General features: G+C 37.9%; 2 protein-coding genes across 3 annotated transcripts in view; one reads left to right on the forward strand and one right to left on the reverse strand.

Annotated features, from left to right (window-relative positions):
* LOC144037951 (integrin beta-3-like) overlaps nucleotides 1–17,479 on the forward strand; it is a 29,972-nt gene that overhangs the window by 163 nt on the left and 12,330 nt on the right. Inside the window, exons 2-6 of one of the 2 annotated variants that reach the window (XM_077549850.1) lie at nucleotides 4,813–4,903; nucleotides 15,976–16,061; nucleotides 16,172–16,376; nucleotides 16,466–16,718; nucleotides 16,786–16,948. In XM_077549850.1, the coding sequence (XP_077405976.1) occupies nucleotides 16,274–16,376; nucleotides 16,466–16,718; nucleotides 16,786–16,948 (519 nt within the window). In that variant the 5' untranslated portion in view covers nucleotides 4,813–4,903; nucleotides 15,976–16,061; nucleotides 16,172–16,273. Of the gene's footprint in view, nucleotides 1–4,812; nucleotides 4,904–15,023; nucleotides 15,145–15,975; nucleotides 16,062–16,171; nucleotides 16,377–16,465; nucleotides 16,719–16,785; nucleotides 16,949–17,479 lie in introns of those variants that run through there. The other variant, XM_077549849.1, reaches the window with a different exon arrangement.
* cpn1 (carboxypeptidase N, polypeptide 1) lies at nucleotides 341–12,307 on the reverse strand. The gene is made up of 9 exons (XM_077549854.1): nucleotides 11,859–12,307; nucleotides 8,843–9,039; nucleotides 7,834–7,989; nucleotides 4,993–5,169; nucleotides 4,807–4,918; nucleotides 2,992–3,131; nucleotides 1,280–1,379; nucleotides 1,048–1,166; nucleotides 341–702 (listed from the first exon to the last, which is right to left on the reverse strand). Exons 1-9 carry the CDS (start codon nucleotides 12,091–12,093, stop codon nucleotides 592–594), a joined length of 1,347 nt encoding a protein of 448 aa, XP_077405980.1. The 5' UTR covers nucleotides 12,094–12,307; the 3' UTR covers nucleotides 341–591.

Below are 17,479 nucleotides of genomic sequence, written 5' to 3' on the forward strand. Positions count from 1 at the left end.
GTAATTCCCAATCACCCCAAAAAAATTGTGTTATATAATTTCAGAGCTGTCAGTTACAGCCTTTTGTAACATCTTGTCCTCTGCTTCCTGTGGAAGAACTTGCACTGAAATACTTCAATATTATGGGATTTATTTTTTATTTTTTTCGCAAAACAGTTTCCAGCTGCCTTATAACATGTCTGTGATACGCTTTCATCAAAAATACCCAATGAATCTAGAATAATAGCATCGCATTTGTCTCTCATCAAAAAAGGTTTCCCACCCACTCGCACTTTTTAGACTCATTAAAAAAAAAAAATAGTACGAGATGATTAGGATGTTCAATGATTACATCACATCATGACAGGAGAAGAAAACACATTCTTTTATTATTATATTCAACAAATAACGTGTCATGGAAAATATCCCAAATAAAGGACAACCATCTCCATGTGGATCTATACTGTTACATAAATACACCATTCTTGGAATAATTATTTAATTAAAGACAAAAACATGTATTAACAAACAAGAATAAAACAATCACAGGGTTACAAAGGTCAAATTCCATATTTACTCATTTCTGTGTGCGTGTTCCCTAAATTGCGGGCCTCATCTCGGGCCCAGTTTTAAGGTGGACTTGGGAGATGACGAGTTCCTCCTGCCGTGATGCTGTTTCGTCTTCACGTTTTGTTTTGGTGCCTTTTTCAAGTAAAAAATATGCTGTCGTAGGAAGAAAAAGCGCACAAGTGATCAACATGTTGAACAGTGAGTGGTTCTCCAACTTTTTTTTACAACCGCCACCAAAAAATAATACTTCGCTCCATCATGACCAACATTAAAATTCAGTAATCGTTTGAAAAGATAAAATACAACTAAATTTAACAAAATCTACTATCCCAGATGAAAAGTGTTAAAGCAACTTATGCACAGTTTGCACATTTAGTTCAGTAATTGTCTTTGTACCACTAGAGGGAGACACTGTACCATTACCCCACATTCAAAATAACTGATATGTAACATTTAATTTCTGAACAAAAGAAGTGAGGCTCGTGATGAGGAACCCACCTGGGTGGCTTCAGCCGGTCCCACTGTGATGGTACTTGAGGAGACAGTGTAACCCGTGGCTGAGGCTGTCACCGTGTACGTGCCTGGCAACAGGAGTCGGAAATAGTCGCCATGCACTCCTGGAGAGTCAATAACAAACTTTTATTGAAGTGTGCACTTAAAAAAAACACTTTTCATTTCAGACCACTAGAGGGAAGTATCAGATGGGGAGAAAAAAAAAACAGCAACTGACCACTGGTGACATCATGGTTGATGCCTGACACAGAGATCTCAGCATTCTTGATGGGGTTGTTGTTTTCATCGTACACCATGCCTTTTATCCCATGATGCACCTGTAATGGAGGGAAGCTGTTTATAATACACTCAGTTTGGCCATATTTCAATATTAAAGAGGTGACTGCCCCTTTGCTAACCAAAACAGCAGCACTTACATAAGCATGCAGACAGTATGGAGTCTGACCGAACGATTCCTGCATAGTGTTAAAAATCTTACATGATAGTGTAGACACAGACAACGTCTTTAATGGACATTAATCAACTCAACTTTATTTATAATGCATTTTAAAACAACCAACGCTGCACATAGTCGTGGCTAATTGAATGCTAACATACATGGGGAACTCCATAGGCACACGGGCTAACAATTAGCATCTTTTTTAAGAGTGTTTTGCCTTTAAAGTCAAGTCAAAAGTTTTCTTTACAATAATATGTTCTATGCACCCTGACTAGTCTCAACACGACATTCTGATTGATATTGCGTTTGTGGAATCCATCTCAGGGAGCGGCCATTTTGGAAATGCCTAACACACCTAATTTGAAGGTTTCATTTATTCAAAAATAATTCCTTTGCAAAATGTTCAGACAACAATAATGTATAGTGATTTTATATCAGTTTGAACATACTGTAAACTTAAGATTCATAGTTTATGCTTAAATGCCACAGTTAAATAATTGGTAGCTATTGAAAACAGCTAAACATGTCATCCAGCATTCTGCCACTTGTGCAAAATTACAATTTACAATAAGTTACAAAACATAAGAACAACATTTTTTAACAATCCATCTATTTCATTATTTAGCAAATTTTCAACAATTAGATTTTTAAAATGACGATTTATTCATACCCAGCCCTATTTTATAAATTAAGATATCATAGCGTGCTAATTTTCTCATTTAAAAAATCATTACAATTCTTCAAATCTTTCTTAGTTTTTTTTCTTCGGGGGGGGGGGGCTTGCACGGATTGATGTATTTTCCATTTATTTCAATGGGGAAAGGTGATTTGTTACGTGCGGGGTCCGTGAATGAATTAAACTCGTATCTCATGGCATCACTGATTTCCAAAAAGTGTCTCTTTGCGCTAAAGTAAAGAGAGATGGAAAGATTTTCTGCTCACCAAAGGTTCTGTTTCCACTCTCACTATGGAAATGGAAAATCGATCCCGTTTGCCTTTTAGCACAGCGTTGTTTTCTCAAGCTAGATGGAATTGTGCCCTGTACAAGATTCCACATTAACCAACCACCACCGCCCCTTATGATGCTCGCTTCCGAGTCCTCTACCACCAACCACCCCTCCCCCCACACCTTTTTTTTTTTTTGGGGGGGGGGGGGGGGGTTGGCAACCAGTTCGCCCTGTGCGACCACACATATAGCACATGCCAGAAACCGCCACTGACCTCGCCTAAAGTCCCCCCTAAAATCAGTGCTCAAGAATGCAAACAAAAGTCTTTCATTTAGTAAACAAATGCCGTATTTTACTTCAGTCTGGTATGTATAATTACAACAAAAGCACTCGTCTGACCCTTCTATCATGGCTTTTGAAAGTGTATGTTGCCAGACTGTATACTTTGCTTAAGTGGACCCGTGCACTTTCCGCTTCTTCACACAAGTCAAGATCTGGATCCAAAAATTTCAACTCAATTTTGAACTGATTTTGGTCACCAACCTGCTCCACAAACGAAACCAGCGCCTCGCGATTGCCCAGCCATTCTCTGGGCAGCGAAGACTCGGGCGGGAACTTGTCGCAGCTCAGCTCGAGCGTGATCTCAAAACAGTTGGTGTGTAAATAGTTGAAGTCCTGCATGCCTGCAACACAGATTGACGCAAAAATGATGCCGCCTGAACATTTTTGAAATATGCAACACATTCTCCACCGAGTTCAAGGGTAACGTACGACTGCCAACAAAATGGAGTCATTAAACAAATATAACACACTCCTACCAAATGTGATCTTGCGCAAGTTTGAAAAGCCTTGCCAAAAAACAACAACTTGACAGCTTCAAATTCCAGACAAGGACTTGCAGCTCAAACAAGTCAGTATTTGGCGGGGGTTTTTTTTGCACTCAATTGATAAAGCGAGGCGAATATACAAGCCAGCGATTTGATGAATGTGGAGCCCGAAGGCATTTTTGTGCAAATGTATTACTGTAAATGCTCAACCAGTTCTGCTGCAAAGCACTTAGCCAAGAAGGATGAGGGCATTAGGTTTACTGCCGCTGTTGATGTTTGCATAAAAAAATCCTCTGATGGACGAGACCCAGGAAATATTCACTATTTCTATTCTGGACATGACCAAGAAGTAAAAAAAAATGCTAGACAGGCTGCATACCAAGCAAAGTGCAGTATTAAAATGGTGGTTTCTCTTCCAAATCTTAATACTATACTTTAAATCACAGAGACAACAAAAATTGCATGTAATATATTCTAAAACTTTATAACAGAAATTCAAGGTGAAGATCTACAAAATTTCTTGGGCTCTGTCTTGTTTTCCTTGACATGTCACATTTGATAGGCTCCCTGTTGCTAGGCAGATTTCATGCAAGTTATAATTGTAATTTTTATTTATTAAGCATTCCCACATATGTGATTGTGATTTTTATTCGCCACACTTTTTTTTGCCGCGTAACAGTATTCACACAATTTAACAATTTATTTGTCATTTAACTACAATTAAAATTAACAGGGATGTGATTTTTCCGCTAATTCGCGGAATTCCGCTTTTTTTTATCCCCCCCCCCAAAAAAAAAAATTCCGATTTATTTTTATTTATTTTTATTTTTTTAGTAGTTCATTGTGTATGCACATGACTCCGACAGATAACATCTTCTGCTATAACAAAGACATTTGTGGTATGCTCTAATATGAGTTACTTTTCATTTGGTCATGATACAATTATTTGTTCATGAAATTTGAACTCTTCAACATTATTTATGTGTTAACTTAGTAATCACATTAGTTAGATATGATGATATCCTCAGTGATAGTTTTTAAAAGCAAAGGCAGTCCAATGTTTTTGAATGTGACTGATTTTGAGTTGACTAAAACTGCCATTTTATATGGGATAGTTCAATATACATTGAAAATTTAGGCTGTTGTTTTGTCTATTTCTTTGTCATGTGAGTGCATTGAAAGTACTTAAAAACACGGAAAACCCATGAGCTCCCAGAGCCCCCAGACCCCCGGCTAAATTTTCAGATAATTTCACTTTGGTCAAATCACATCCCTGAATTAATCTATCTTTCAATTTACTTCATAAACACATGCATTCAAATCTTAGCATTCAGCTAATAGCATTGAGCTTTTCAGCATGCCCACGCAATTTCTGCAGAAACTGCACTTTGTCATTTGTTCTATTTGGTATTGTTCCATTTATAACTAATATAACATCTTCATGGACCCATTAAAAAAATTGTTTTTAATATTCTGAATGCCACTTGGTAACAAGCAAATTCTATATTTCCCTTACTGTTTATTTACTGACCCTTAGACAAGGAGTACCAGCTGGCTCCATTGGTGATACCCTCGTCAAAGTAGTCGCCGCAGTTCCAGCCCTTGTGCATCCAGCTGTGTGCGTACGAGTAAGTTCTCGCCAACTGACACACACACACATATGCAAATTAGCTATGGGTGATGTTTCCGAAGAGCCACAGTTCTATCGGTGGCTTACGTTTCTGAAGATTTTGTCATCCGGAGTGGCGGCGTAGGTGGTCCTCCCTCGGATTCGGGCGTCGCGCGACTTGTCAAAGGGGTAGTTGGCCACCACGGCTCCGCCATGGAGATTGGCAGACAGGACGAAATTGTGGTTTTGCATCCATTTTATGACTGCATGCGTCTCGGGTTCCACCTGGGGATGGGATTGAAAGATAGAGCTTGATTAAGCCGCTACAAACCTAAAACAAAATAATGATAATAATTAGGGGTGTCAAAATTAGTGCGTTAATGTTGAGTTAATTTAAAGTTCCTTTAACACCACTAATTTTTTTAACGCACGATTAACTCATTCACTGCCATTGACGGCTATAGACGTCAAAAATTCATTTGAACTATTTCTGTTAGTTTAACATTTTTTCCCGCTTTTGTTAACTCTTTGACTGCCAGACGTTTTCAGAAAAGGGATGCCGTGGGTGCCAGCCGATTTAAGCATTTTTGACTGATCTTTCAAGGTCCACAGAAAATTATGTGTTTGGACTATGGAAACACACATACTACCAAATGAAAGATTGGACTCTCATCTTTCATCAGAAAAAAAAGTTTGTTTCTACCTTATTCCGTTTTTCAGTAATCAACAATAGAAAATGGTTAGTTTCACCTCTGTTTTGAAACAAACGTCTTTTAACGTCTTTGGCACTCCTCCATAGGATTTTACTAAACGTTATTTAACGTTTTTGGCAGTCAAAGAGTTAACAAGAGTATGAAAACCTAGAATTTTTTTTTATTGTACATTTAGAACAGATATAAAATTTGTCAACGAGTGAAGTCATGCGATTAATTATGATTACAAATTTTAATCCCCTGACGCCCTTAGGTTTTAATAATCTTTTCTTAAAAAATATATAAATTAAAAATGAAATAAAATAAATTGCAATTACTTTTTTTTAAAAGGCGATTAAACGTTTTCGTAATTAATCGCATGACTTCACTAGTTAACTCACAATTAAGCAAAAAAAAAATCTGTTCTAAATATACAATATTTTTTCTAGGTTCTATACTCTTGTTAACAAAAGTGGGAAAAACATTTTAAACTAATAGAAATAGTTCAAATGAATTTTTGACGTCTATAGCCGTCAATGGCAGTGAATGAGTTAATGACCACTCCTTACATGGCCATATTTTTATTTAAAAAAAAAATCTACTTTTATGTTAACAAGAGTATGAAAACTTAGAAAAAGTGTTTTATTGTACATTTTATTGTGCATCAACAACAGATATAAAATTTGCGATTAATTGTGAGTTAACTATGGAAGTCATGCGATTAATTACAATCGCCTGACACCCTTAATAATAATATTATTTGACCTACTATATAACAGAAGGCTCTTGGCTTTTCAACCAAAGGAGGTATTGATTAATATGACTTTTGACATTTTCTGCAAAAATGCGGAACACTGAACACATCTGGTTTTCTTTTTACTCCCATACCTACTTAATGGCTTCACTTCTTGGCTGGTCAACTGGACAAATGTTGCTGCTTTTTCACCGCTTTTTCCTCTTTTGGTCAACTTGCATAATCTCCAGACATGCATGTATGATTAATCCTGCAAAGTATCTTCTCAAAGCGCTTTATGAACTCTTTTGGCCTTCCTCCACTGCAGTGTTTCTCAAACTTTATACACCAGGTACCCCCTAAAAAAAATACTACTTAATGTGCAATAGTGTAGTAGGGCTTCAGTATTTATTATAAATTAGTCAGGCAGCGATTTCCTCAAAAATATATTTAATGCATTTGGCAATTTATTATTATATTATATTATTAAAAAAAAAAAATATATATATATATATATATATATATATATATATATATATATATATATATGTGTGTGTATATGTATATATATGTACTGTATATATATTTAAAAAAAAACATTTTTTTTTAATTTATTTATTTTTTTAAAAAGGAGAGCAATGATGATGTCAAATCGAATGAACAATACTGAGCTCTCCTGAAATTTAAAAAAAAAAATATATATATATATATTTAATATGATAACAATCCACTGCTGATTCGGCCATTTTTTTGTCTGGAGTGGTAGGAATAGCCGCGCTCATGTGAGGTATGCGCGGCAATAAACACCAGAGCTCAGGAGTACAACGGCCTTGAACCAGGCGGTAGCAGTCTGGCAGCTATTTATTATGAGTGGAGCTTTTGTTTAGCTTTGAAGCTAAATCTGTCGCTACGGCGCAGGCTTACATATGGACACATAGGCAGAAGCCGTATGTGGCCGGGTGTTTCTTTTTTTGTAAACACAAAAGGAGAGAGCGGACCCCCGTGTGATCCACAGTAAGTAAGGTTGAGTTTATGAGAGGGGATGTAGCAGGGGTGGGCACATTTTTGGGCTCAAAGGTCACATTTGATGTTTAAAAGAGACAGATGGTCCAGGTCATCAGATGGGCCAGGTCATTTGTAGATGAGATACGAAAAAGAAGTTATGTTAAATGAGTTAATTTGAATACTTATATTAATTCATTCTAATTTTTTAATTTATTTATTTATATTTAACCAAATATTTAATAAAATGTCATTTAAATTGTTTATTTTTTTAATTTTTATTTACAATAGATAACTACTAGATATAACTAGATAAATTAATTTAATAAATCAATAAATACATTAAAAATAATTACATTTTGAATTATCTTATTTTTAATTAATTTCATTTAAACATGATAAAAAAATGAATGGATGGACTCAATTGCTTAATAAGAAAAGCTGTTAGCTGTAAAGTGGATATAAAAAGTCTACACACCCCTGTTCACATGCCAGGTTTCTGTAATCCTGTTCGTGTCTGACCTGTTGCTCCCAGTTGTCGGGTAGCGGCAGGTGGTGGTTTCGTCCGTTGGTCTTCTCGTAGTAATACATAAGCGCGTTCAGGTCCGGGAAGTTGCGGTTCAGGTCGATTTCTCGCACGTTGCCTCGACCAACCAGGTAGCCGTTGAACTCCGGACCCTGTTTCGAAAAAAGGGGGGAAAGAAGCTGATTTTAAATGAATTCCTTAGGACTTTTTCTTTTGATATTAGGGCTTTTAATGTAAAAATAAATGCATCTCTATCCTCAAAATTAAATACCTACATTTTTATTCATTATATTTTGTCCCTTAACCTTTCCACTTTTTCCTCACATTATTATAAATGTATTCCCGTAACATTTCATCCTGCTTCTCTAGTTTTAGTTATGAGTGCGACTTTATTTTCTCTCTTGCAACTTGCATGATATATATTTCTCCAAACATTGGAACTTTTTTCTTGTACCTCTAGGATTTTGGCCCCATTTTCTTCTTAACTCATTCACTCCCAGCCATTTTCACCGAAGCAACTTCCTTCGCTCCCGGATGTTTTACTGGATTTTGGCTGATTTTGCAAGGCCCACATAAAGTAGTGTTCTATTGCTATAAAAAAAAACGGGACCTACCAAGAGAAAGATTAGAGTTCCTTCTTTCATTAGGAAAAAAAAAGGAAAAAAAAGGAAAAAAAGTATATTTGTATTTGTTTTTGTTTTGCAGCAATTAGCATTAGAAATTAGGTAAGTTTCATCATTATTCACAAACCTGTTGAAAACACTGGGAAAAAGAGCTTGTTGCAACATGGCCTTGGCTGATCTCTTATACTCTGCTTCCACCTGCTGGCCGTTTTTTGTAATAACTACCATTGCTTTATGCAACACTTTTAGATTTGTGAGTGAAGGACCAAGTATTAATAAAGTTAAGAACATCATGATGTTTTTCTTGTAAATTTAAAGTTTTCCTTTTCAGTATTTATTTTCATTCACCAAAGGTCTCATGGTGCATCTGGGGGCGTGTTACCTGTCTCGCAGCCACCTCATAGCCGTCGGGGTTCATTGAGGGCATGATGTGGATGCGCGTGTCGTAGATGAGCCTCATGATCCGCTGGTTTCCAGCCTGGAATTCCTCGCACAGAAATTGGGAGAACTTGATGAGCAGCTCGCGGCCGAGCACCTCGTTGCCGTGCATGTTGCCCACGTACTTGAACTCGGGTTCCACTGGGGAGGAAATGCACAGGAGACAACGGGTCATCAAGGCAAAACAGGTGCTTTCAGGCGGAATCGTTGAAAATGACTGCCAGAGCATGTGCACATATGTAGAGAGTGAACAGAGCACTTCAGCTCTCTGTTATGTTGCAAAACACACTTGGGTTGCCTACTACACTAAAACAATTCATATTTAACGTTTATATTTTGAGCAATCCTAAGTTAACAATTATGGGACTTGTACATGAATAAAATTTACACTATAACCACGACGGCTACAAGTAAAAATTTCTTAATTTTACATAAGCATAATGAAGTCACAATATTACAAAAAAATATTTTGTTTTACAAGAATAAAGCTGTAATATTACAATAAAATGTCAATTTGACCCCCCAAAATGCAGTTGTGATTTTACAAAAATAAAGTTGTAATATTTGAAAAAAATGCATCCTAATTTTGCAACAAAATAAAATCTGCAATTTTGCAAGAATCAAGTTTCAATGTGAATTAAAAACTTGTAATTTTATGAAAATAAATCTCCACTATTAGTTTACCAGGGGGAAAAAAAATCTGATTTTATGTATATAAAATTGCAGTATTTCCAGGAGGAAAAAAAGTTGTAATTTCATGAGAATAAGGCCATAACAGAAAGCTTTTTCAGTTGTATTTTCGCCTGAATAACATTGCAATACCAGATTAAAAACATGGTATGCTACCCAGGACCTTCCAAATAATAAATCACACAATCTTGTCTGAAGTATTTACTTAATTATTTACGCATGGTGTCCCTCAAGGCTCTAAACATGAGCCCATGCATTTGAGATGCGTGATGAGACAGAAGTTATAACACTCCTATTCCCCCCAAAAAATTACAAGAGAGTTGTAAAGTTATGAGGAAGAAATGTGTCATTTTTGCGAGAATAAAGTTGCAATAGTTTTGAAAAAAATGAAAAAAACACAAATAATGTGGCCATATATGGCCCACATTCCCTATGTTGCCCACCCTTAATTTAAAGGTTACAAGTGGATAAAGCCAAACAAGTCCGCGCAGGTCACTCCCTTGCGCAAAGTGCACAGTTCCTGCCTTTCTCCCCTGTGGCACCTTGCAGCAGAACAGGCTCACATCCTTCCATTCTATTGAAGGAAACCCATGCAATGAAAACCGAAGATAAGTTAGTTCTCTTGAAATGCACCAGTGGAAACGCTGGCCAAGGCAAACGGCGGCGGTTTCACGTTGGTCGTGCGTCAAATAAACATGCGGCGGTCTAATTTTTGTGGTTACAAGCAAGAGCTTGTACCTTAAATATTTTTAAACAGCCCCCTTGAAAGTGATTTGAAATGAATTACAGATGTTTTTCTAACCCAAGCGCACCCCCCGACATCCCCCGCCAGCACCCCCCCCCCCCGCTCCAAACGTGCCGATTTGTCTTCAAGAGTTGTGCATGTAAATAACTTTCTAGACGCCAAATCCAACATTCTTCATTTCTTTTTTTTTTTTTAACAAGGAAAAACCAACACATTGCTCCGTCTTGCAAAAATAGAACGCACTGGCATGCAACCCAACCCAACCATGGCTTTCCCTATGCCAATTGTACTAAAACACATAATCTCTTGTCACAAGGTTGACATAGAAAGTGGTTATAAAAAGTCTGCACACCCATAGTTCAAATACCAAGTTTTTGTGATTTAAAATATGAGATCAAGATAAATCATTTAAAAACGTTTTCCACCATTAACGTGGAAAGCAAAAATAAACAACTGAAATAATGTGGTTGCACAAGTGCGCACACCCACTTGTAGCAGGATGTGCCTGTGTTAAGAATTACCCAATCACATTCAAATTCCTATTAAACTGGAGTCTGCACAGACATGCCACCATTTTAAATGTCTCTGATTAATCCCAAATAAAGTTCAGCTGTTCGAGTAGTAACATGTGCTTAATGAATAAAATAGCTCAGTTTTACTGAAAAAAAAAAAGTTATAATTGAACCAGTAAATTCCCAAGATTAAAATTGTTAAATTGTAACAAAAAGTTGGAATTTTACAGTGGCAATATGTTATTAATTTTTATCATCATGAAGTCATAAGTTCATGCGGAATTTTTATTGAAGTCCGAATTTTGCTAGAAGAAAAAACTTTTAGGAGGGGGAAAAAGTTGTTTCAAAAGAATAAAGCTGCAGCATTATAGTGAGGAAAAAGATGCCAATTTTTTTTAACAAAATAAAAAGTGAAATATAAATAATATAGTAATAGGAATGTGGCTGTGTTCAGAATTGTTAAATGGGAATCAGCACACACCTGCCAACATTTAAAGTGCCTCTGAAAACAAAGTTTAGCATTTTTTTAATTTATTTTTTCAGCAGAGTCCTGTACGTTTTGTGCTAACACTGTCTCCTGGCTATTTGGAAATGTTCATAATTCCTTCCAAAAGTTTAACCTTTTTTTTTTTTTTTTTTTTTATCAGATCAAAACAAAAACCTCTCAAACACGGGAAAATTTGTTGGTATTTATTTATTTATTTTTTTGTATCACAAAAACCTGGCATTTAAACAGGGGTGTGTAGACTTTTTATATCCTATATATATATATATATATATATATATATATATTATTTTTTTTTATTTATTTTTTTTTTATTTTTTCATGGAAGGTTGCCTTAAATGAAGTCATAATTCGATGAGGGAAAAAAAATGCTGTAATTTATAAAATAATACATTTATAGCGCCTGATCAATTTCCCTTGACAATTGGCAACTCAATGACAAATTCTCTGTGACCCATTTTGGCTTTGGACACTCGGTCTGGCAACCCCTGTGCGAGGTGTTACTCACGCGCCTCGTGGATGCCCGGGTTGTCGCTGAACTCCAGCACGTAAAGGTGGCGCGCCTCCACGCTGCGGCCCACGCTGTAGATGCGCGTGACGTAGGGGCACTGGTTGTGCACGGCGAACAAAGCTCTCACCATGTCCTCGTAGCGGTGATGCTGGAACTCCGAGCCGGCCACCAGGAACCCCGCCAGGAGCGCGGGGAGCCAGGGAAGAAAAAGAGCCCTCCCCCCGCAGTGCATGATGGCTGGAGTGGAAGGCGAAGGAAGGCTGACCGTTTTTTTATTTATTATTTTTTTGCCTCTCTCACATGCGTTCGCCCGTGCACACAGCAAGCATAAAATGACTGGGGCTCCTCTTTAGTCCCTCGCCGTGCCCCCTCCCACGCCAAGGAGAGCAAGTAAGGACAGCCCCCACTTGCTCCTTCTTTGTCTCACTCTCCTCCTCCAACAGCTGCTTTTTTCCCCGTGGCTCCTTGTCAAGTACATGCGACTGGCTGTAACGCGACATGGAATGCTTCAAGGCCCACCTTCGCTTCCCCCCCCCCCACACTTGTTGGGGTCTCGGCAAATACGCAATTTTCATTTCGGGTCCCCCCTCTCTTTTGTCCCCTGTGCTCCTTTCCTGGGAAAAGAGGCTTGTTTCCAAGGCGCTGCTCCCTCTACAGCTTCCAGTCATCCATTCATTAACTCTTAAGTCAACACACAGTGCTACTTTGTGTGTGTGTGTGTGTAGACTCCGAAGATGAATCAGAGTTCTTAAGCAACCTTTTTTGTCAAGTTGCTTGCATGCATAGATGCCACGGATGTCTCATAGCCGCAGCGAATGTTGCAATTCAACTCTTGAAAGATGCACGACCGTGCCATGACTTGCACCCCCTTAACTTCCCAAAACACGCACAAACACAGTAGATGTAGTGTGCAAGCAATGCTGTCCGTCAAACCTGGAGGAGGAGGGAATTAGGGGAACTCTTTTTTTCTCTCCGGGAATTGAGTAACTGTTTGTGGAAGTTTAAAAAAAAAAAAAAAGGCCAGGCAAAGATTTTACACAAGGACAATTGAGCAAGAGCAAGGTCAACAGGCACAAATACTGGTGCAATCGGATGAAAACGACTCATTTAACTCATTCAATCCCAGACATATTCACTGAAGCAACCCCCTTCGCTCCCAGTTGTTTTACTGGATTTTGACTGATTTTGCAAAGTCCACATAATATTCTGTTCTATTGCTATAAAAACATGGAACCTACCAAAAGAAAGATTAGAGTCTCTTCTTGCTTCAGGAATAAAAGTAACTTCATTATTTAACTTCATTATTTTTCATGTACAATTAATACCTTTAAAAACATTTTTGGGTGAGTTTTTAAAAAAATTATTATTTTTTTAAATCTTATTATTCATGTTTTTATTTTTTAATTTATTTTTTTTTATTTTATTCTTTATTTTATTCTTTATTTTTATTTTTTAATTTATTTTTTTTATTTTATTCTTTATTTTATTCTTTATTTTTATTTTTCTTCTTTTTGCTGTCGACTGGACATCAACAGTAGGTAACGGCCAATCATGGCTCAGTTTGCTGACCAAACAGAAAACTGGTGAGCCATGATTGGTCGTTACCTTTCTTCCTCAGCATAGGTGATGTCATCAGCAGTCGAAACATAAGTTCTTAATAATTGTACATTAAAAATAATGAAGTTATCAAATTCATTCTGGACTAAACAACTTTTTACTGCTGAAAATGTCTCAATGAGTCAAGTATCCATTTAAGCAGCAAAATCTAGCAGTTTTTATCAGTATCACAAGGCGGCCATTTTGCCACTTGCTGTCGAGTGAAAATGACATCACAGTTGCTCAGGTCTCAGGTAACAACCAATCACAGCTCAGCTTCAGAAAACAGGTGAGCTGTGATTGGTCGTAGCCAGAGGCCTGAGCAACTGTGATGTCATTTTCAATCGACAGCAAGTGACAAAATGGCCGCCCCCCGAGATGGATAAAAACGGCTGGATTTTGTTGCTTAACTCATATTCCACAAATGTAATGTTGTGGAATGTCATGTTAAAACTAGTGAGGACACATATAAAATATTATTGCCAAGAAAGGTTGACTTTAAGGAGAGGCAATAAAGTCGAGTTTTAATTCTACATAATAAAAAACTATTACTATTACCAGGGAAAACATATCATCAACAAGAACTATTTGCAGTTTTCTGAAACTAAAATTGTAATTTAAATGTTAGAAGAGAGAAAAGAGTTTTAAATCAACCAGAATAACAACACGATACGCTGTCCATGACATTCAAAAGAAGTCAGACAACCTTGTCTGAAGTACTTACTTCATTGTTTTCACGTGGCGTCCCTCAAGGCTTTAAACACGAGCCCATGCTATTGCTCAGCAGTAGCCTTGATGTGATTCACAGTTACCAAAATAACACTGACATGTACCAGAACATCAGATAAATCCCAACTAATGGTTTCCACGCAAATATTTTACCTCAAGTCATAACAAAAGAGCACATTTCAGATAAATGAATCTAGCGCTGGATGTTGACCTTGGCTGCAGAGTTCTGTGTAAAAAAAAAAAAGCAATGCTGCAATGTATTCTTTTTTTAATGTGGTCAAGTCAGCAGAGATTTTTAAAAACAGGTCAAGAAACAAGTGTTTACAATTTATTAATATGCAAAATGAAAACAAATTGTTGAATTGGAAAATTCATTAAAGAATTTAAATGTTTTTTTTTTTAATGAAGGCGGCACTATTGTTGAGTCAAATGAAAGTGTTAACTCTTGTGACATCCAGTGGTTAAAATTAGATACTACAAACACTTGTTTAATGGGGTAATGGTTTTGTTTGATCGCGTAGGTGGGTTATTAATTTTTATAAGCAAATCAGCTTGCATCGTAATTTGATTTTGAAGTGAAGAAAACAATCAAAGTAAGGGCAGAAAGTGTCAAAAACGTTACAGAAATTGTATTATTCATGTATTTATTTTGTCGCCGGGGTTCTCATTGCACTTATGCTGAACCGCCACTAGAGGGCAGTGTGCACTCAAGCAAACCTCACAGAGATTCAATCGTCTTGTTTCATGCCCGCCCCCTGTACTTCATAGTGAGAGTTGGGGGCGGCTTCCAGACATTTGGACTTTCAAGACTTGAGTGGAGTACAAGTTTTTTTTTTTTTTTTTTTTTCATTATTCTTTGCACTCGGCTGAGCCTTCCCAGAGCGCACGTATGCAGGCAGCAGGATGGACGCGATTTGGATGTGCCTTTGGATCATTTTGGGAATAACTGGAGCTTATGGTAGGGGTCCAATTTTGTACGGTTTTTGACGAAAAGGTGAAACAGAATAAGGATGACAATTGTCCTAAGTGAAGATTTCATATTTACCTGTTCACATCATCTGACCGTGTTTTGTTGGGTTTCTTTTTGTTAATAGAATTAATTGACAGTGGTAACATCTGTATATCGTTAAAAAAAAATGATTTGACCATTTATGACTGAAACATTAGTAAACACCTCAGCTGTTCACAACGGAAACTCCTGGAAGCCTTTCGCCAATCGTTTTCAGACTGGATTCGGGTTTGAATTTCCCGTACTTTGTCTGCCGGTGTGAAATCTCCATTCATTCACAGCAAGACGCCCTTCTATACCATTTCACACAACACTTACACGATAACAACAGCAGAGGTGAAGGTTCGAACCCCACCTTAGATTGGTTGCAGTTCAACTTCTCTTTTTTTACATTTATCATACAACTCCAATTAATTCGTAATTTTCCACGTCATTTATCCTTCAATTTACTTCATAAGATTTCACAAGCATTCCGCATGCATTCAGCTTTGATTAGCATTCAGCTTTGATTAGCATTCAGCTTTTATTAGCATTTAGCTTTCAGCATTCCCACGCAATTTATTTTTCAATTTCAAAACTTTTACATCTTAACATTGACATATACTTACTTTAAAAACAAAGCATTGATTTATGGATTTGATTTGATGACCGTCCAAAAACTGATCTACAACCCGTTCTGCGCACTGAGCCAAATCAAAAAGAAATGACCTCATTTTTACAACATTACAGTACAGCTTTTGGAATAATATTTTAGTTTCTAATGTCTTTCTGCTGTTCCAGGTTCAAATGTGTGCACCTCCAGGGGTGCAAGCACATGTAAGCAGTGTCTGGCCGTGCACCCCAGCTGTGCATGGTGCGTCCAAGAGGTGGGTGGCTCTGAGTCCAATTTCCCCAATTTTACTGGTGTTGTTAAAAAAAAAAAAATGGTGATAAAATTCTAAACTTGGACCGATATGCCGCCGCCTCCTCCTGTCAGGAATTCGGTCACGGGGAGGCCAGCTCGTCCCGCTGCGACCGAAAAGCCAACCTGGTGGCCGCGGGCTGCGCTCCTTCGGCCGTGGAGTCTCCAAACAGTCGAATGCAGGTGATAGAGGACCGCCCCCTCAGCAAGAAGGCGGCGGGGGCCACGCAGGACGTGACCCAGATCAAGCCCCAGAAACTTCACATTACCCTCAGACCTGGTGAGCCAGCACAGAAACAATTTTCATTTTTGGCGTGTTGTTTTGGGCGCCGTATAAATTTGATTGGGGTTTTTGTATCGTTTTCTAAGACGACGCCAAGCGCTTCACGGTAAAAGTGCGGCAGGTTGAGGACTACCCAGTGGACCTCTACTACCTCATGGACCTCTCCTACTCCATGAACGACGACCTCTACCGCCTGAGGACGCTGGGCAAGGGCCTGGCCGAGGCCATGAACCGCACCACCAGTAACCTCCGCATGGGCTTCGGGGCTTTTGTGGATAAGCCCATCTCGCCTTACATGTACATCTCCCCCAAGGAGGCCGTCAAGAACCCTTGCTACAGGTACAACTCCAAAGAAAAAAAAAAAATCACAGAATCGGTGGTAATTTGGGTTCTGTTTGACGCACAGCATAAACACCACCTGCCGGCCCCAGTTTGGCTACAAGCACGTGCTGTCGTTGACGGATAAAGTCAGCCGCTTCACCGAAGAAGTGAGGAAGCAGATGGTATCCAGGAACAGGGACGCACCCGAGGGAGGCTTCGACGCCATCCTCCAGGCGGCCGTTTGCAAGGTGCGCACATTTCTCTTCACTAGCTCGGTTGGGACGGTTGAAAGCTCTGATATGATTGGGACATTTCATAATGTCAATCTGACTGAGGCAAAATTGGAACATTACTGAATAACAAAAGGTGTCTTATAACACATGATATCCTATTTTGACTTTTTATTTTGACAAAATACAAGATTGACTTTTTTTCTAATAAATATTGATTTTTATTTATGTGAAGACGTTGATCATGTTAATGATTTCTCCAAATAATAATTAAGAAACATAAATATCAACAGTCAACACTTTATTTTTCTAATTCTTTGCCAGCGTTTACATTTTAAAATCGTTCCTAGAAAATTACAATGTCCCATCAATGGTGAGATAGTTTTACAACAGGCCTGCAGGCTATTAATGAGGACCTTGGGGGCTACGTTGGTGACCCTGGTTTCGAAAAAAAAAAAAAAAACTTTTTTCCACCACATTTTTTTTCTTTAAAAAAATATGCAACTTTTTCATTCCTACAGCTGTAAGAGGTCCTCAGGGTAGACTAAA

Source organism: Vanacampus margaritifer, chromosome 18 (assembly GCF_051991255.1).
Source record: "Vanacampus margaritifer isolate UIUO_Vmar chromosome 18, RoL_Vmar_1.0, whole genome shotgun sequence".
NCBI lineage: Eukaryota > Metazoa > Chordata > Actinopteri > Syngnathiformes > Syngnathidae > Vanacampus > Vanacampus margaritifer.

Coding starts and splice junctions, on each gene's coding strand:
- cpn1 (XM_077549854.1), bottom strand. CDS start 12,093: ATGCACTGCGGGGGGAGGGCTCTTTTTCTTCCCTGGCTCCCCGCGCTC. Junction 9,040..11,858: donor CCCGGGCATCCACGAGGCGC/GTGAGTAACACC, acceptor TTTCCTCCCCAG/TGGAACCCGAGTTCAAGTAC. Junction 1,167..1,279: donor CAACCATGATGTCACCAGTG/GTCAGTTGCTGT, acceptor TTGACTCTCCAG/GAGTGCATGGCGACTATTTC.